This window comes from Sphaerulina musiva, assembly GCF_000320565.1.
Source record: "Sphaerulina musiva SO2202 unplaced genomic scaffold SEPMUscaffold_3, whole genome shotgun sequence".
In the NCBI taxonomy this organism is placed as follows: Eukaryota; Fungi; Ascomycota; class Dothideomycetes; order Mycosphaerellales; family Mycosphaerellaceae; genus Sphaerulina; species Sphaerulina musiva.
The window spans coordinates 1,007,385-1,025,979 of NW_016017385.1; the positions used below are offsets into that span (position 1 = coordinate 1,007,385).

At 53.1% G+C, this 18,595-nt stretch overlaps 6 protein-coding genes across 6 annotated transcripts; 4 read left to right on the forward strand and 2 right to left on the reverse strand.

Annotated features, from left to right (window-relative positions):
- Positions 1–371: 371 nt before the first annotated feature.
- Positions 372–1,079, reverse strand: SEPMUDRAFT_106629 (uncharacterized protein; the record flags this gene model as incomplete). Its single annotated transcript, XM_016900647.1, has 1 exon — positions 372–1,079. One exon carries the CDS (start codon positions 1,077–1,079, stop codon positions 372–374), a length of 708 nt encoding a protein of 235 aa, XP_016762410.1.
- A 799-nt stretch (positions 1,080–1,878) lies between these two features.
- On the forward strand, positions 1,879–3,986 carry SEPMUDRAFT_148054 (uncharacterized protein). Its single transcript, XM_016904670.1, has one exon. It carries the CDS (start codon positions 2,109–2,111, stop codon positions 3,690–3,692), a length of 1,584 nt encoding a protein of 527 aa, XP_016762411.1. The 5' UTR covers positions 1,879–2,108; the 3' UTR covers positions 3,693–3,986.
- Positions 3,987–3,992: 6 nt separating this feature from the next.
- On the forward strand, positions 3,993–5,451 carry SEPMUDRAFT_62522 (pyridoxal-phosphate dependent enzyme; the record flags this gene model as incomplete). The annotated part of the gene is made up of 2 exons (XM_016909605.1): positions 3,993–4,332; positions 4,405–5,451. The coding sequence occupies 2 exons, from the start codon at positions 3,993–3,995 to the stop codon at positions 5,265–5,267; spliced, it is 1,203 nt and encodes a 400-aa protein (XP_016762412.1). The 3' UTR covers positions 5,268–5,451.
- Positions 5,452–8,853: 3,402 nt separating this feature from the next.
- Positions 8,854–9,876, forward strand: SEPMUDRAFT_140076 (NAD(P)-binding protein; the record flags this gene model as incomplete). Its single annotated transcript, XM_016902923.1, has 2 exons — positions 8,854–9,375; positions 9,484–9,876. The coding sequence occupies 2 exons, from the start codon at positions 8,854–8,856 to the stop codon at positions 9,874–9,876; spliced, it is 915 nt and encodes a 304-aa protein (XP_016762413.1).
- SEPMUDRAFT_82407 (SNF2_N-domain-containing protein) lies at positions 9,835–15,683 on the reverse strand. Its single transcript, XM_016910306.1, has 4 exons — positions 15,103–15,683; positions 11,029–14,851; positions 10,272–10,573; positions 9,835–10,222 (listed from the first exon to the last, which is right to left on the reverse strand). Exons 1-4 carry the CDS (start codon positions 15,577–15,579, stop codon positions 9,995–9,997), a joined length of 4,830 nt encoding a protein of 1,609 aa, XP_016762414.1. The 5' UTR covers positions 15,580–15,683; the 3' UTR covers positions 9,835–9,994.
- A 339-nt stretch (positions 15,684–16,022) lies between these two features.
- SEPMUDRAFT_62530 (alpha/beta knot) lies at positions 16,023–18,414 on the forward strand. Its single transcript, XM_016909606.1, has one exon. The coding sequence runs from the start codon at positions 17,048–17,050 to the stop codon at positions 18,284–18,286; it is 1,239 nt and encodes a 412-aa protein (XP_016762415.1). The 5' UTR covers positions 16,023–17,047; the 3' UTR covers positions 18,287–18,414.
- The last annotated feature ends 181 nt before the right edge of the window (positions 18,415–18,595 follow it).

The following is an 18,595-nucleotide window of genomic DNA, read 5'->3' on the forward strand; positions in this document are numbered from 1 at the left end:
AGAAGGAAGGAGGTGGGCACCGCAGATGCAGCTATTTGTTGATGTTTGCGGCAACCACATGCGAGCCATTGTTTGTTGAGCATGCAAGGAAGAATGTGCAGACACATTCCAGAGCTTTGGCCGTGCAACGAGATTATATCTATGGAGTTTTCAAGATGTCTGGATGTCTTTCATACTGTTTATAGAGTGTCGTAGCCTTTGGATGGAGTTGTACTCATGTAAGGTAAGGTATCTATGTGTGGTACAGTTATGTATGGTACATGAAAAAGTGGAAAGATTGTCAGAACTGTGTATATCTCCCCTGCACATCAAGAACACATTCCAACTATGAGGAACTCACCCTGTACCACCATTGAATTGCAAGTACAATTCTATAGTCCTTGAGAGTCACTCCGCACTCTGCCCGCAATGTCCTCCAATGCACCACGGACATGTTTCTCGACTACTAGAGCCTTGCGCGGTAGATGACTTTGAATTGCGTCCAATCGGTCCAGGGCTTCTGCCATGACTGCTTTAGCTGGCGCACCGAGCAACATGAAATCTGGCCGTCTCGTCTCCGTCCGGTCTCGAGCTCTGGCCCTGACCCAGACATATGACCCGTCGACGTGGCCGGGATCCTCCTCGAAATACCACGCATCGACGAGAAGACCTTTGTATCCAGGAGTGCGCAACGTGGGAATGGTGAAGCAAACGCTCTTTTGCTTTTTGTGCTTGCCGTGGAGTGGCAAATGTGGTTGTGAAGGAATTTCACGTGGTGTCCAGTCTGGCTTCCATGCGTTGGCGTGCATTACTTCGGAGAAATTGGGGTTGCTGTAAATCCGTTCGGTCTCAAATGCCATTTGCTTGCAGACAAGATGGGGATAGCTGGGCACACCCTGCTGGCCTGTCAGGCAGACGAGCTCGTAGATCTGGTCTCGCAGCTCTCTAGGAAGACTCCATAAAGTGAGTCCGTCTCCGGGCAGCGATCGATTTCGCTGCTTTCCACGTGCGGGAGCGACGAGCTTGAATTCCTCACTCGACTGTGTCGCTGGGGAACCTGGGGGGGTATGGGCCATTCCATGTTTGTTAATTCCAGTCATGTCGCGATGGGCCTGCTGCGCTGTGTTTGGGGGTAGGAGAGAACTTTGAGCTGGCTGCCGTAATACCTACATGTAGAAGTGTAATACATGTAAAGGATGCTGTAATACATGTAGAAGATGCCCGGTCAGACAGACCAGGTGGTGGCATCAAGGACCGCCAGCATGTGGTCATGATATTGGTCTGGCCTGGTGGGGAGCCAGCGTACCACTACCAAGACTTGTGAGCTTCATTACCTACAATCATTAAAAGCTTCCAAGAAGCATCAAGAATGGTCATGGTATGGATATCTTGCAAAGCATGCCCGGATGCCGCACAATTCGTAAGCATGTGCGTGGTTAAGTGCTGGGACGTATTGATCTTCATGTGACTGTCCGTCCGGCTGAGAAGACACGCCACGCCAGCGCCAAGCGCATGGAAGGGTCTGGTGTCCACGACTCCACGCCACCGTCCCACGTCGTCTGTGATGGCGACAGGCAGCAGGCTTAGCCAACACCATTAAAGCTGAGATGCTGGAAGAGGAGGTGTCATGGTGGAGATGGGGAAGATTTGGAAAAGATATGGTACCTTTACATGTACATACTTAGTTCTACCTAGTTTTACAATGTAATACCTCTCCAGGGCTCTTAAACTCTGAAACACATCTCTACGCAGCCACAAATGGAATGGAAGTCTCAGGGCGCGCCAAGCGGGCGGCTCAGCCTCTGTATGACGATGCACGCTCGCCCCTCCACCATCCATATTGCTAGTTCCAGCCGACACATGTGATCCAATTGCTGCTTGAGCGGCAAAGCCATAATGTCGATTCGTGGATGGCCAGCTTGGTCGGGGACCTCTACATCGAGTTAAAGTCTGGCGGAGACGGGCACGATGCAGGATGATGCTACATCCATCACACTTGCCAACTTTCGCGCTTCCATTCCCATCGACTTCTCCCTCTGCCTCAGTTCTCTCAGACAGGCACTTCCATCTCTCCACTCCATTGTCGCTGGTTGAGCCCACTCGCTGTAGCACAGACATCACGACCTGGAATGACCCACAGCATGTCGGGCCACGATGATCCCAAGCTGCTCTATGCCATCAAAGGCATCAAAGCATACCACATTCAAGATGGCCAAGAGCAAGATCTATGCCCATCTGGCCCGCAGACTCTCTCACTCCTTATGGTGCCGACGACCTCTGCATTCGCGGACCGGACCACTGCTGGAGCAGCCCCAGATCAAGACTTCTATCTTCATCTAAATCTTCCTCCAGAGCTGGACCTGCCACTCCCTGCGACGACGCAGGTCTACCATCAGCCGCCAACGAGCTACCTGATACCCCGCTGGGATATGGGTCCAGGCGCAGGTGCCTTTACGAGAATCGAGTTTCCCAATCTCGGGTCTGGCGTTACGCAGGACGATGTCGATACGTTCGAGACCATCCTCGCGCAATGCACTGCATTCCTGGAGCGCGCGAAGCCCCCAAATCCAGCACAACAGAATGAGAAGGGAGGCTTGTACAACCCTCGAGACTATGCGCCTGGTGGTCAGTTTGCACATGACGATGTGTATGGCAAAAAGCATGGAGAGATCGTGTTGATCGATGAGGACAATGGCAGTGTGGTGGGAGAAGTTGCTGGGGATGCGCAGATCTTCGAGGACTCAAAGCTCAAGCCAGGCTCAAAAGACCCTGTGGAGGTGCAGATCAGTGCGGATGGCAAGCGCATCGAGGTGCGACCAGTGTCAGAAGACTATCTGCGGATGGCCCGGCATCCAGCATACCAAGACAGCAGCATTGTGCAAAATGCCGCTACCGCATCACGTCTACTTGTGACTTCGACGTCTTTCGTTGGCAATTGGTTTACCAAGGGCGCCGAGAACTTTACCAAATCTACGAAACCGGTGACAAAGCCTCTCGAGTTCAAGCCGGCCACACATGATAGAGTGCGAAAGATCAATACTTTGACCACGAGTGTAGCTTCTACTAGCAATAAGACGATCGGGAAACTTGGGCATCACATTCAGAACTTTACCGCAAAGGCTAGCGGTCACACTAAAGACCGGCCGCACAAGGGCTTCGACGAAAAAGGCAATCCGCTCGATAAGGACGACTACAAGCCGGGTATGCTAAATAAGAGCATGATCGCCTTCAGCACAGTCATGGACGGTATCGCAACTAGCGGCATGACACTGCTGAATACTTCTGGGGCAGCAGCCAGCACGATGGTAGGACATCGATGGGGACAAGAAGCCGGATCCATTGCGGGTGAATTGGCTGGTGGAGTCAAGAATGTTGGTCTAGTATACATTGACGTGACTGGAGTCTCACGCAAAGCTGTGATCAAAAGTGTGGCCAAGGGCATGGTCATTGGGAAAGTGAGAGGTGGAGGCGAAGTAGTAGTCGGTGGCGGTGATGGAGGCGACCTCACTCAAGAAGAGCTACAACGAATGCAGGCTGAGCAGAAGCAAGGCATTCCGAATGGATCTCAGAAACCAGGCGTGCCCCAGGGAGGTTATCATCCCACAAGCTCGACATACGATCCAGCTGGGTTAAATGGTGCCGCGCCTCCTCGCTATCAGGAGTCAAGTCAGCCGGGCGGTTATTCGCAGCAGCAATACGATCAGAAGCGATAGTTGAATGATGCAAACGGAATGAGCAACGCTTACGATGGAATGATTCACGCAGCAGCATGAGATCGCAGATGATTTACAAGATATGCAGGAATGATTCTTTGCTTTTTACAATTCCCGTTCCGACCGCAGCAGCACCTAGGAGGTACTGGCAGTTGTACCTTGCAGAGTGCTTGTAACAGTCTTGGCACTTAGCTCAATTTAGCCTAAACAATTCTCCGCTAGTGGCATCGTTTTGACTTGGGAGAACATCACCTCTACTTCTGTACTGATTCACGCAATATCATTATTTACTCGCCAGCCATGGCTGATCATAAGACATGTCCATCCCTTACGAGGCATTCCGTAAGGATAGCTCATCGACGTATCGAGCCTTACATCCGCCGTACCCCGATCGCTACTTGCGAAACCATAGATCGGCTTGCAAGCACCGCACAGGTGGACAGAAGCGAAGGGCAACCCGTCGGCCCAGAGAAATCCACTGGCACGACCACCCTCAGCGTCAAGTTGTTCTTCAAGTGCGAGAATCAGCAACGTATAGGCGCTTTCAAGGCTCGTGGGGCGTTTCACGCTCTGGGAAGGTTGATTGAAGAGGAGGGGTTGGAAAATGTTCGCAGGAAGGGCGTTGTTACACATAGTAGTGGTATGCCACTTTTTCGAACCCTGGGCAATTGATTGCTCGATCGAGATACCGTGCTGATGGGCTTTCCGGTAGGTAATCACGCTCAAGCACTCGCCTTAGCTGCAAAGACGCATGGCGTTCCCGCACACATCGTCATGCCTACTATCTCCACCCCTAGCAAGATTGCAGGTACTCAGTCACACGGTGCTAACGTGATATTCTCTGGATCTACGTCCGATGAGCGAGAAGCCGTGGTTGCCACGGTCATCGAGAAAACAGGTGCTCCTCTTGTGCCGCCTTACGATCACCCAGACATCATCCTGGGTCAAGGAACGCAAGCACTGGAGCTGGAAGAACAAGTAGAAGAACTCCTGAAGAATGATCTGAAGCATAGCGCTAACGGAAGAACGAGTCTCGATGCTGTGATTGCGCCTATAGGAGGTGGGGGAATGCTCTCCGGAATCGCTGTCGCGCTGCACGGAACTGGCATCAAAGTCTTCGGCGCCGAGCCGAACTTTGAAGGAGCGAACGATGCTGAAATGGGCTTGAAAGAGAACAAGAGGATAGAAAAAGTCAAGACGTTAACTATCGCCGACGGTCTCAGGACGCCTGTGGGAGAGATTCCCTGGGACATCGTTTCGGACAGGGAGAAATTAGAGGGAATTTATTCTGTCAGTGAAGAAGAGATCAAAGCTGCCTTGAGACTTGCTATGGAGAGAGCCAAGCTGTTTATTGAACCGAGTGCTGCTGTGCCTCTGGCCGTGGTGCTGTATAATGAAGATTTCAGAAACAAGCTGGCCCAGCTCGCTGGTCATGAGGGCATCAATCTCGGGGTGGTGTTGAGTGGTGGTAACACGACTGTCGAAGCTATTGCTAAGCTTTTTGCATCAAGTGATAGAGAGGCGGGAAAGGTCAGTGCCGACGGAAAACAGGTTGCTGAGAATGTTGCTGGATAGTAAATGAGACTTGGTGCAGCATAAGAATGGGAGGCATCAAATATGATGGGGCAACCTGCCTGCCTATAGCATGCAGGCTCCAGCGAAGGGCATAAAATACCCGAGCTCAGTAACCTGTGAGTAGCGCCATTTCGGCTAGTGGTGAGCGTAATGCCAAGGGTTTGATAGGCACACTGAGCCTGACACGCTCCTACCTAAACTCTCACTTTTCGCAATTCGACTCGAACGTTCCTGCCACTTCTATTTCCACCTGTCCGTCTTCACCGGTGCCCGGCAAACGCGCCGTATTGTTGAACAACACATCAACAACAAACTTTCACCTGTCCCGCTTTAACCCGTCCCTTCGTCTCACTTCCTCTTTCGGCATTCATTTCACTTCAGACATCTTTCGGAACACACTGCTGCTATCCCAAGCATAAGAACGAAGGAGACAGCCACGCTCGCACAGTAACTTACTGCGTCTTCTCGATCAGGTCCGAAGCCATCGTCGCAGTGCCACTACGTTCTCGTCGACGCTAACCACCTCGTCGATACAAGCTCGACCATCTTGATTGCCGAGATCAAACGCAACAACTCCATCCAATAAAATGGGTGCCTCCACTTGGGATGATAGTCCGGCTCGTAAGCACTGCACACTCCCACTGACCTGCACTTATGTGGGACAACACTGACGCGTGTACAGCAGCGGGCAATGGCTGGAATGGTAACGGCCACGATAGCCACTGGGATGCAGATGGCGGTGCTCCTGCTGAAGACAATGCTTTTACAGAGGAGAATGTCTCTCGTCATGCCGGAGTTGCCCACGATGGCGGCTGCCGAAAGTGAGCGATCCTGCAACCGTGACATTGCATTGCTAGCATCGAACTTTACTGACGGATCTTAGCTGTCATGCTGATGGGCACTTCGCTCGTGACTGCCCAGAACCACCACAATGCTTCGGCGGTGGTGGTAATGGTGGCGGTGGCAGTGGCGCATGCTTCAATTGCGGAGAAGAAGGTCACATGAAATCTGAGTGTACAAACGCCCCGGTCGAGCGTGAGTTCGACGGCATCTGCAACAAATGCGAGCAACCAGGTCACCGGGCCTCTGATTGCCCACTCAAGGTTTGCGGTGCTTGCGGCGAGCGCGGTCACAGCAAGGCCAATTGCAGTGCCAACCGCATGCGAGCCATGTTCAGTGCCCTTAACATCGAGGATGTGAATGTTGAGGAGGCTTGGGATAACATTGTGACTGCCGACGCCGCGAAGGAACTTGAAGATATCAAGAAGGTTCGCAATGACATTGGCCATTTGATATCTGCCGACTAACATATTTTGCAGGGTATCTACACCTACGCCAAAGTCTTCGATACCCTGACGTTCCAGGAGCTTGAGGCGACCTTTCGTCAGGCTGAGATGAACACCCATCTTATTGCAAAGGAGCAGGAGCTCGCGGAGAGCTTCACGATCGTTAACTTCCAAGGCGTCAAGGACTTGAAGTACGTCGTGTCTTTCCAGTTTTCGGACAAGCCGAGGCGTGCCAAGTTCGCCGAAGGCTGGCCAGCATCTCCAGAGGAGAATCTCGCTCGCCTTGCTGAGGCCGGCATTGTCATGGACAGCTTTGTCGAGAAGTGCCGCCGCTGCGATGAGTTTGGCCATAACGTCAGGGAATGCAAACAGGAGAAGGATGAGACTGTTCGAGTGCCAATCAATTGCGCAAACTGCAATGGAGACGGTCATCGTGCGCGCGATTGCCCTCAGCCACGCAAGACTTTTGGTGGCGGCTGCAGAAACTGCGGATCTGAGGAGCACAAAGCTAAGGAGGTAGGACCATCCTCATTCATGATCCACCATGAAGATGATTCGCTAATACTTTGATAGTGTCCAGAGCCACGCACCGACATCGAGTGCAACATCTGCAGCGAGGTCGGCCATATGAGCCGTGACTGTCCAACCAAGCCCCCGGATGTCTGCCGCAACTGCGGAGAAGAGGGCCATCGCAAGAGTGACTGCGTCAACGAGCGTGTCATACAGTGCCGCAACTGTGACCAGTGGGGCCACAGCAGTCGCGAGTGCACGTAAGTCTGGCCCAACTCTACTATCCTGATCGACACAAGCTAACGCATTCGCAGTGAACCACGCAATATGGCCAAGATCCAATGCCGCAACTGCGACGAAATGGGCCACGAGTCTCGCAATTGCAAGAAGGATATTGATTGGACCAAGGTGGAGTGCACTAAGTGCCACCAAAAGGGTCACACCTGTAAGTGCATTCGAAACTTAACGGCCATCATTGTCACGAGCTAACCCATCGGCTAGTTCGCCGTTGCACCAACCAGGCAGCCGATGTTGCCGAGGAGACAGGCGCCGACGCTGATGGCGAAGGTGAAGGAGGCGATGGCTGGGAGAACGGTGCTGGTGCTGCGTCCTCTGGCGGCGGAGGAGCCTGGGAGACTGATGTGTCTCCTGCTCCAGCTGCTTCTACTGGCACTTGGTAAGCCCACAGCCTAGGGCTCTTGGGCACCTGAAAGTCACGACAGTCAACGATGGGTGCACGAGCGCCTCTATCGCCCACGCTTCTGGCTCTGACGGGATCCCGAGATCTTTCAACAAAAGCTAGCGAGCATTGTTCGGTCTAGATCGCAAACTGAATTGCTTCTCGTGTACCTCCTAGTCAAAATGAACACCATGCTCTTACTGTCTTGACTTGTATTTTCCATGCTTTTGAACGCAGCCTTCAGCAGTCCCTTCGTCGACATGACGCCAACTTGATGTCCATATCGAACACAGTCTCTTGATCCAGTATTTCCATTCTTATCATGTCTCACAACCTGTGAGCTCCTCTTGCCTCACTTCTCCTTTCCCTCTACTGCGGGTGCTTTTGAATTGTGCCAAGAAGTGTCTAATAATCATCGAGGGAAGAGGACTGAGCTCTGAGCAGGAGTGCTAAGGGTACAACATGACTACCACCTCCCGTCGTTGTGGAAAAAAGGAGTTCCTTCACGATGTTGGCCAGGCCACAGATATGTGAAGTCAAGCTCTGAGAGCGGATCATTTTCCCCCGAAGGGCCGAAGGACCGAAGGTAAGGACTTAGGTAAGCGTGATTTCCAAAAGTTTGAAGCTCAAGTTGGAAGACTAGGTACAATGTATGGTCGCACCTCCTTCAAGACCTCTTCTATCCTGTAGATGGATTTCTACTCGGGGGAATAACTCTTTGTCTGCTTCGCCTATGATTGATCGGAGAGCTACCCTTAATGACCCGACAGGTAAGATGGGTACATGTAGGTAGAAGCGTAGAAGTAAGGATTACTGCCTCCTAGCATCTCATTCGTGAATAGAACCCTACCAAAATCGATAAGAAGGGAGCTCAAGCAGGCAAGAGAAGCAACATCATCCAAGCTACCTACCTACCTCCTACTAGGCTCCTAGTAATACCACTGTGCAAGGAAAAAGAGATCCGAAACGATGAAGTACATATGTATTCAGTCCTGGGGTAGGTAAGTAGCCATGTAGATCAATTCCCTTCCTCTTCCATCTCTCTCCCAATACCAAAACACACAAAACCTCCATCCATCAGAATCCACAAACTTCCCCCCTCAAAATCACCATGTCACCATCCAACTGGGGAACCCAACCCATCCAATCCGCCTTCCGCACCCACCACTCCCACCCGCCACCAACTCTCCACCCCACCCTCACACGCCTCCCGCACCCTTTCATCGTCTGCATAATCGGCGCCTCAGGCAAAATCGGCTCCTCAATCGCCCTCTCATACACGCAAGCCGGCGCCTCGGCTCTGATCCTCGCCTCGCGTCGAATTCCCCATTTGGAGAATTTGGCCCAAAAATGTCATGCAGAGAATTCGGCTCTGGAGATGGAAATTTGGGATTGTGATGTTACTTGTTCGAAATCTGTCGAGGGGCTCGCGGAGAGAATTCGGAGGCGCTGGGGAAGGTTGGATGTTGTGGTTCTGGTTTCGGGCGTTTCGGGCTTGATCAGGACCAAGTTGACGGAGACGGAGGTGGAGAGTTTTGAGGAGGTGACGGGGACGAATTATGTGGGGACGTTTTTTTGTGTGAAATTTTTGGTGCCGTTGATGTTGGAGGAGGAGGAGGAGGAGGAGGACGTGGTGGTGGTGGTGGAAATTAATGGTGATGATGAGATGAATGGTAGTCATGATCAGGATGGTAATGAAAATCAAAATCAAAGTAATAATCATAGAAATGGGGAAAGAAAGAAAAAGACGTTTATTGGAGTATCGTCCATGGCAGCGATGATTGTTCGAGGCCCGATTGCGAATACGCAGTATTGCGTTTCAAAATGTGCGCAGTTGAAGTTGTTGGAACATGTACACGAACAATATCAGGATCAAGGGTTGAATTGTTTTGCGGTGCATCCGGGAGCCGTGCTGAGCGAGCAGGCAGAACGGTTAGCACCGATTGACTTCTTACCGTATTTGACGGACAGTCCGGACTTGTGTGGAGCCTTTTGCGTGTGGTTGACAGTGGGCGAGAAGCAGTGGTTGTCAGGCAGATTAGTTTCTGCCAATTGGGATGTGGACGAGCTGGAAGGGAAGAAGGAAGAAATTGTGGCCAAGGATGCTTTGAAGCTGCAGCTGAGTTTACCTTAAGTCGGCAGCGAGGCACTTGGACTTATTGAAAAGCATACATGTCTCTCTCACCACAAGACGAGAAAGGAGTACCACCAAGCCGCGCCTCAGTGTGAATGGCTCCCGCTACAACGCTCGCTCAGTATTCACCTAAGGCTGGGTGGACACGGTATCCAGCTGCAGGATATGCGTGTCGCTGCTGCTGCTGTGCAGCAAAGGCTGCCTCCCGCTGAGCTTGCAGCTGTTCTTCCTTTTTCTTCTTGAGCTGTACGAGGCTGCCTTTCAATCCACGCAGGTACCGTCTTGCTTCATTGACCAAATGCTCCGGCTCGTTGGAATATTTGAGAGCCTCGAGCATGGCTCGCACCTTGGCGCAAGGTCAGCAGGGGATGCAGCGCATTGCGAACATGACTTACCTGTGTCTCTGATTGAATGTGAGGACAGACGCGTGCATGGCCATAGTGAGCCATGCCGCACAGATTGCAGAACTCCACGCCAGCAATCTTCAGAGGACAACTGCCGACTGGGTGATGTGTCGTGCAAGCCCGACAGTTGATTCCAGGCGCAGTCTGGCGTGCGGCTTGGGTAGCTTCTGTGCTGCTGAGCGCCATCGAAGGGTTGCTGGCGGTTGAAGAAGCTCCGTTCGCAGGTGGTGCCGAATTGATCGAATTTGGCACAATCGGGGCCGGCATGATAACGCGTTTGAATGTTGGGTAATCTGACGAATCTCCTCTTAGCCCGTGTCTTACTTTCGTATCTCTTTTGAGGTGAGTCATGGGGTGTTTGCCCTCGGGCTATCTTCTTCATCACTACCCATGATGACAGACTCCGACTTCTTCATGGGTGAAGTAGATGTCGGAATTTTCATTCTCTTCGAGGCTTTCTTCCCTGTTGAAGGCGAAGAATCCTTCGACAGATTTCTGTCAAGAGGTATGAAGACATTGAAACCGCCACCAGGCCGCGCCACAGATTGTATAGGCTTTGGTGTGACAGCAGCAGCTTTCTTCACCGAGGCTCTTTTCTGTGGCGTCTTTTTGACCTGTTTGGGTGCTCGTTTTGCCGTCTTGGGCGTCTTGGGCGTCTTCGGCTTTGGAGTGGCCTTTGACTGTGCCTTTGACTGTGCCTTCAACGGGGTTTCGGACTGTGGAATTGAAGATTTCTGAAAGGTCTTACCTGATTTGTCTCCTGCTTGGGGTTTAGTACGTGGCGCCGCTAGATCGAGCAGCTCACCGTTTTCCATCATCGTACCTTCATCTTCGATATCGTCCTCACCACTTTCCTCGGCCTGGAAATCCGTGTCACTGTCGCCCCCCGAATCTTTCTTCTTGCGACGTTTGAGCGGACTGGGGTCTATAGCTTCACCATCCGCGCCTTCACCAGCATAGTCGACACGCTCCCGAGCACGACGACCACGACCAAAAGCCTCAGCCTTAGCCGCGGCTTCTTCCGCTGCGATGCGCTCCCGCTCTTTCAGGATGTTCGCCCATACACCAGGATCCGGTGCCGATTCTTCTGTTTCGAGGGCGGAATCCTGTAGTGTTGCTTCGCCGTTGGCCCAGACGCGTGCGAATGAGAACTGAGTTTCGGCAGTCTTATCCTCTCCCACCTTCGTATCCTCCATATGGGAGCGATCTAGCAATCTCTCCACATTGACAGGATCATAGACGATATCTTGCTCGCCACTGTCTTCGAAAAGTTCGCTAGCTCCATGGCGAAGGACGGAGACCAGGTCGGTCTGTTCGGCATCATCGACGTCCATCTCTTGAATGAGAACATGATCTAACGCGAGTTTCTTGCGGCCGATCTGCATAATTCGCTCCTCCGCGCTAGCACGAGTCACCAACTGGAAGCAAAGGACCTTTTTCTGCTGGCCGATGCGATGAGCTCTGGACAAGGCTTGGATGTCTTGGTGTGGATTAAAGTCAGGATCGAGGATGATCACTGTGTCGGCTGAGGTCAAGTTGATACCGACACCGCCTGCTCGCGTTGAAAGCAAGAAGGCGAATAGTGGCGAGTCTGGAGAGTTGAATTCGTCGATGCGCTTTTGCTTGACCAAAGAGCTGATTTGTCCGTCGAGTCGTTGATATCGCAGCTGCATGCCGTCCATGAAGTCCTCAACACAGTCAAGCATCTCCAGGAATTGGCTGAAAATGAGCACTCGATGTCCACGCTCTTTTAATCGGGGCAGTAGGAGCTCCAGAAGCTTGAGCTTAGAGCTAGCATCGACCAGATTGCGATGCGAGGCGGCCATATCCACGTGCCTGTCCTCGATACTCTTGTTGTACACAAATGGGTGGCATAGACACTTTCGCAGCTGCATGAGAATGTTGCTCAAGCTTCCACGCTCGCCTTGCTTGACATTGCCTTCGGTGCTGAAAATGGCTTTCATGAGGTCGGGATTCTTAGCCAGAATGCTTCGGTACAGCTTCTTCTGGACGATGCTCATGCTGACTGGAATGATGATCTGAGCCATGGGTGGCAGGAAGGTGAGCACTTGAGCCTTGGTGCGACGCAGGAAAAAGGGTCGAATCATGTCGTGGAGCTTGCCAATCTTCTCATGATCCAGCTCGGCAAATTCCTCGTCAAGAGCGGCAGCGTCAAAACTGTCGTCAAGGAAGTGGAGCAAGTTGAACAGCTCACGCTGGTTATTCTGCAATGGCGTTCCCGTGAGAAGAATCTTGAAAGGGCACTTCAGTGCAGCGAGAGCGCTGTACAGCAGATTCTTGTCATTCTTCAAGCGCTGGCCTTCATCAACGATTAAGCCCTGCCACGGAACACCCTTGAAGAATTTGCGGCAATTCTCGTCCGCTGCAGCATCATAACTCGTAATGACCACATGGCAGCGTAGGTCTTTGGCGTTATCAGGATATAACTCGTGTTTGTAGGCCAAGTCTCTGCTCTCTCGAGATCCGTAGTAAGCAACCACGCGGAGACTTGGCGCCCAACGCTTGATCTCCCTCCGCCAGTTGGGACAAGTCGAATTTGGCACAACAGCCAGGAAGGGATAGCAATGATGCTCCTGCACAAGCGTCGCGAGGAAGCCAATGATCTGAATTGTCTTCCCAAGACCCATCTCATCGGCTAGGACGGCGTTCTTTTGAGTGAACCACTTGTAGTACAACCAATTGAGACCCTGGAGTTGATATTCCATGAGTTTTCCGCCCTCCAGGGTCTCAGGCTGCGTGGTTTTCTCGAGATTGCGAAAGTCGTCCTTGCGAATCTTCTCCAGTCGTGTCTTCAGAGCGCCCACCTTGGGCTGCCGTACATAGCGGCCAGCAACCCAGTCATTGTAGGCAGTGACGAAGTCCGACCAACGTTCACCATCGTCGGGTCCTGGGGGCGTCTCCCAGACGGCGTCTTCATAGGTCAGGCCTTTGTACTTGATCAGAGCCTTGTCCACTTCGCGAATACGAGCCTTGTCAATTTCTTGTGTGTTGATGTCCACAATGCTGGTGAACTTGACGTCAAGCACAATATCGGCTCGGAGGTAGTCTTCTGGGATGGCATCCTCGGTGCGCATTTTGGGGTGCTGAGAGTCATCGCGCTTGATGAAAGCCTTGCGAGTGACATGAGGTGTGACACCCCAGACCCATGGCCCTGGCATCCACTTGGCGCGGAAGTAGGACATACCATCCCAACGAACCAGATAGACTTTGTCTTCTTCCTCGACACCCTCAAAACCGTGCGCGGGATCGTAGATATCCTCGTCTACGGGCTTCCAGGCAATGAGACCAGACACTTTAGCAGGCATATCTGCGCAGTCTTTGCACTTCCAGTCTCGACTATACTCTCTGAAACGCTGTTCGGGGTCGGCTTCCAACTCGACCATGTCGTAATCGGCACGGGAAGGTAGATGCTCGTAGTGAAACCCTCGAAAACAGTGCGAGCATCTGAACATGACGTTGTCCACGTTGTTGATCTTTTCCGGGGGAACATCATAAATCGGATCCACGCCATCATTGTCCTCCCTATCACGCTGCTCTTGTGCTGGCGACTTTCGAGCTCTGAACGGGCGGCAAGCCGCACCGTGTTGGTGGCACTCTTGGCACTTACCATGATCCGGTGCTGAAGGATCCTTCTTGCGGGGAAAGCCAACGCAACGGCGACACTGGAGAACGAAGTCGTCCTCTTCAACCTTCGTGACCAAGTGTTCTCGATTCGTGCGGTGGCCTAGACAGCCTTTGTGGTAGGCCAACGAGCAGCCCTGGCAGTAAATCAGCTTCGATTGGACATGATCTCCGCCGCAACTTTCGCAATGCTGCGCATGGCGCATCCGAAACTCGTTGTTACGCGGCAGCTCTTTGAAAATCTCGCGGACTCCCACAGGCTTGGGCTTGGCGGGCTGCTTGGGCTCCTCCGACTCTGATCTGAAAATATCGTCGACTTCGACCTCCTCCATTCCACCGGTATGCCTCGTAGCCCTCTCGCTGTGACGGGCACCCTCCTTGACTATCTTGGCTTTCTTAGCAGGCCGGCCGGGTCGGCCAGGCTTGCGGCGCCGGTGTCCAGGCAAGTCAGACGTAAGGACATTGTCACTGTCCGAATCTTCGTCTTCATCCTCGGTGAGACGAGTGGGTTGACGACGTGTCCGCACACTGCGGCCAATTATGGTCGATGTCCGGGAATTTCGGAGGCCAGCACGAGTCGGTCGTTGCAATTCATCTTCTGAGTCCTCTTCTTCGTCTTCATCTTCGGGCTCGACGTGGTCCACGTACTGCGACATGTCCTGTTGTTTGCGCTTCCGGCCACGAAGCAGCCTTGATGCTGCCGTCTCCTCCTCAGACAGCTCTTCCTCGCTGGCATCGACATTGTCCACAGTGCTCACAAAGCCTGCAGTCGTCCTCTTACCAGCATTTGGTCTGCGAGAAGACATTCTGTTGCTGTTCTGAGGACCTCGTCGAGTCGGTGGCGGCACTTCGACAGGCGGCTCAGTGTCGTTGAACTGTGCGATTGCTTCCTCTCCGTTCTCGTAGTGCAGTAAGTCGTTGAAAGTCACCTGCGCGAAAAGATGTCAGATGAGATTGGCCCAGGCTCAATGTGAAGGCAAATGGATGAGGAGATGCAGATATTGGACATTAATTTCGTGCATTGTAGTGCGTTAAGTGCTATTATGTGATTGCGAGTCGGTCGAATGAGGGCGACAAGTGAGCAGCAACGCAACCACAATGTAGAATGATTGGCCAGAAGCTGAAAGATGAAGGTGAAGGAGTTTTGCAGCAAATGGATGAGCCATCTGAGGTGACATACATGTTCATCGTGGAAATCTGCGAACTGCACCTTGTACAGCAGAGTTCCATCAGCGTACGAGTGCTCGCTCAAGACGTGCCGCACACGGTCTGCGCCAGCTCTCATATCTTCGTAGTCGCTGATCTCGTCGGCCTCAGCCCTAGAGACCTGCACAACCAGCTTCGACTCCATCGTGCTGCTTTCCTGTGACGTCGCAGCTGCCCGGCCTTTTCCCTTACGTCTAGGCTCCTCCTCTTCCACGAACAGTGTGTCTGCTTCAGGAGACGCGTCCGACTGCACGTTGTATGCCGAGCTGGCCCTAGACGCTCTTTGCGGCGGAGCGTTGATCGCATTGAAGCCGAAAGAAGGCGCGGCTGGCGACTTGGAGGCCATGGATTTCTGGCGTTTGCGGGCGCCATCACCATTGTCGACAGTGTCACCGGGCGTCGAGCTGTCGCGTATGGCTTGGGCACCCACCGGGGTACTTCCCATCATCATTGGGACGACTGGCGCAGACCCAGTGGGACGAGCTGCCGGCGCGGCGGTGTTCGACAGACCCCATGCTGTGAGGTCCCCGTCGCTATCGTCCGAGTCGCGCTGCGCGTTGAAAGCGAAGGCCATATTGGCGGTCAGTGGCCACGCACTGCTTCTATTGCTCGGTCATTGGCATGTGCACGGAAGACGCGCTGCGGAAAGAAGCGAGGGTGGTTGTGGTGGTAGGAAAGGCTATTATAGCTGTCACGTCCAGCTTGGAGGACGCGGTCGATGTAAGACTTGGAGCATTGAGACAGCCGTGGACCCTGGAACTATTTCCAGTCTAACGCACTTAGTTCTAGGTTAACTGTAATGCCGAGCTTGGCCAGAAAATCTGCATGGAAATCATCAAACACTTCACTGCAAACAACACCAATTGAATTACATGTCGTCAACACTGCTGCAGAGGCATGTTGGCTTCCGTTGCAGACTGTCCACGGGATATCGACTGAAGCAGCACGCATGGGTGTCCACCACCTCCGCCATCCACAGAGGTCTACGCGCCACCAGAGATGATGGACGGGAGAGAAGGGGAGGCAGAGACCGGTCCATTGGGAGCCGTCCTCCATCACGAGATGCACGCGAGGCTCGAGTGCCCAAGCCATCTGCCCAGGATCGGCGGCGACTGAGTGCCTACTCGGAGCCTGAGACCAGTTCCCGGCCTGGAAGGCGATTTGAAGGCCGCGATGCATTCGCAAGCGAGACCAGACGAGGACCGCCGTCGAAAGATGGCTTGCCCGATCGCCGTAGATCTGGCTTCCAAGGCGGCGACAGGTCTGGTCAATACGCCGAGCGAAGAAGTGCTTCAAGAAGTGACGCTTTTGACGACACTCGAGGCGACCGCAGCAGGACCAGCCGCGACGTGGAATATAGAGCCTCGTCTGAACGAGGTTCATCGTTCAGAGATCGCACGCCTGCATCCCGAGAGCGCAGTACGGGGCGCTATTCCGAGAGAAGCTCTTCAGATCGCGGCTCGTCCTTTCCAGATCGTGGCAGACGAGACCGCAATGACTTTCCCCGTGATAGACCCTTCAACCCGGGACGCCGAGAACGCGCCGAGAGAGCAGGTCGCTCGAGTGATTCCGCTGAGGACTCAACGACCTTCTCGGTCATTCCAGCCTCGAACCGCAGGAGTGAATACAAATCTGATCTGGGTTTCCGGGGACAGCCAAACTCGCGCGCTCAACCTGGGCCGGCTGAGGGACTCCTCCGGGCTGTCAAGGATGCGTGTCGTCAGGTCCATTTCCTGCAGCAAAAGCAAGAAGCCGGCGAGACTCATGGTCTGGATGACCTGATCCGAGATGCGAAAGTGTCGCTCAAGACTGTGAATTCCTTTATTACCTCAGGTAGCTTCAATCAGGATAAGCCCGCCGAGGCAGTAGTCTCACTTTTACACAAGAAGGCCAGATCTGGCACATTCTTGGCTGGCCAGATGCCCGACGGCAAGAGAAGCGTCATCTATGTAACGAGAGATGGGGCGATTGATCTTGCGGTTGGCACGCCTGCGCCTGGGACGGTAAGGCCCCGAAACCCAGATTCCACAGGAAGTGCGCAGTCGATGGAGCCCAGCAAATACGAGCGTCGTGCCACGAGGAACGATGACAGACCATCTAGACGCAGACGAGTAGAGGAGGACGAAGAAGAGGATGAGATCCCAGTCTCAATTCCTTACACCACCGCAGCAAGCGAATTCATCTACGGCTACAACAGTGTTATTGCAGCGCTGAAAGCTCGACGTCGGAAGCTCTACAAACTCTACATTCATCGCAAGATCTTTGAAGAAGTCGTAGGAGCGCAGGGCACTACTTCTGGAGAGAAGCCAGTTAACGAGCTTATGGCTCTTGCCAAAGAAGCAGGCATCCCCTTTCACAACGAGTCCAAGACAGCGATGCTAGACAAAATGTCCGACGGTCGCCCTCACAACGGCGTCATACTGGAGGCGTCAAAGCTACCGACTGTGCCGGTACTCGGTCTTCGTAAACCAGAAATCACGAAGGGCTACATTCCCCTTGAGCTTGCGCCACAGAGTGCAGAAGACGCAAAGATCAATGGCAGCCCTCAGGTCATCAACTCTCTCACTGGTAGCTGGCGCTATCCCTTCGTTGTCCTCCTCGACGGCATCACAGATCCGGGCAACGTTGGCAACATCATACGAACATGTCATGTGTACGGTGTAGATGCCGTGGCCGTTGCAACGAACACCTGCGCCAACCTATCATCAGCCGTCCTAGCCAAAGCGTCTTCAGGCGCATGTGAGGCCATGCGTCTGCTATCCCTCCCACAGCCTTCCAATTTCGTACACGACTCGTCCAAATACAGGTGGAAAGTATACGCCGCGGTAGCCCCCACCGGCAAGCCCGATTCCGCCGGACAGTTCCTCAACACCTCAAAACTCGCTGCAGACAGTCCACTAGCCAAACATCCCTGCATCCTCATGCTAGGTGCCGAAGGCGAAGGACTGCGACAAAATCTGCGCAATCGCGCAGACCACTTCGTCTCGATCGAGGGCGGACCAAAAGCAGAAAGCGTGCCCGATGTCGGCGTGGACAGTATGAACGTGAGCGTTGCCACCGGAGTCCTCCTCGAGGCATTTTTGCGAAAGCCAGTAGATGCGCCGGATAGTATAGCCCAGGATGAGCAGGTCGAGGAGGGGAAGGAGGAGGAGCTTTGAGTGTACAAGTAAGGTAGAGCTGCGTTCAAAGCGAGCATCTTGTAAAATTACATTGCAATGTATTGCATTTACTGTAGTATAGAATAGAATAAGGACACTGGGTCCCAGATGTATCAATACCAAGTCACTCCTCTGCAGGTAGAATGTGCAGTCCGTCCTCGCCAGATTCGTCGAGCAAGTCGCCTGCGGCTTCTTTTGCCTGCCACAGTGTGATGGTCGAAGATGTGGAAGTTAGGTCACACTGTGATGGGGAAGGTGATATACCTAGGTATGCAGGGAATTGATGATGCCCAATGGAGTCGTGGAGGG

What these genes read in the sequence shown, in the direction of transcription:
- SEPMUDRAFT_62530 (XM_016909606.1), top strand. Translation starts at nt 17,048, where the DNA reads ATGCCCGACGGCAAGAGAAGCGTCATCTATGTAACGAGAGATGGGGCG.
- SEPMUDRAFT_82407 (XM_016910306.1), bottom strand. Translation starts at nt 15,579, where the DNA reads ATGATGATGGGAAGTACCCCGGTGGGTGCCCAAGCCATACGCGACAGC. An exon ending in CAGATTTCCACGATGAACAT is followed by an intron (nt 14,852 to 15,102) that starts GTATGTCACCTC and finishes CTTTTCGCGCAG; the next exon opens with GTGACTTTCAACGACTTACT. An exon ending in CCAAGCAGGAGACAAATCAG is followed by an intron (nt 10,574 to 11,028) that starts GTAAGACCTTTC and finishes GAGATTCGTCAG; the next exon opens with ATTACCCAACATTCAAACGC.
- SEPMUDRAFT_148054 (XM_016904670.1), top strand. Translation starts at nt 2,109, where the DNA reads ATGACCCACAGCATGTCGGGCCACGATGATCCCAAGCTGCTCTATGCC.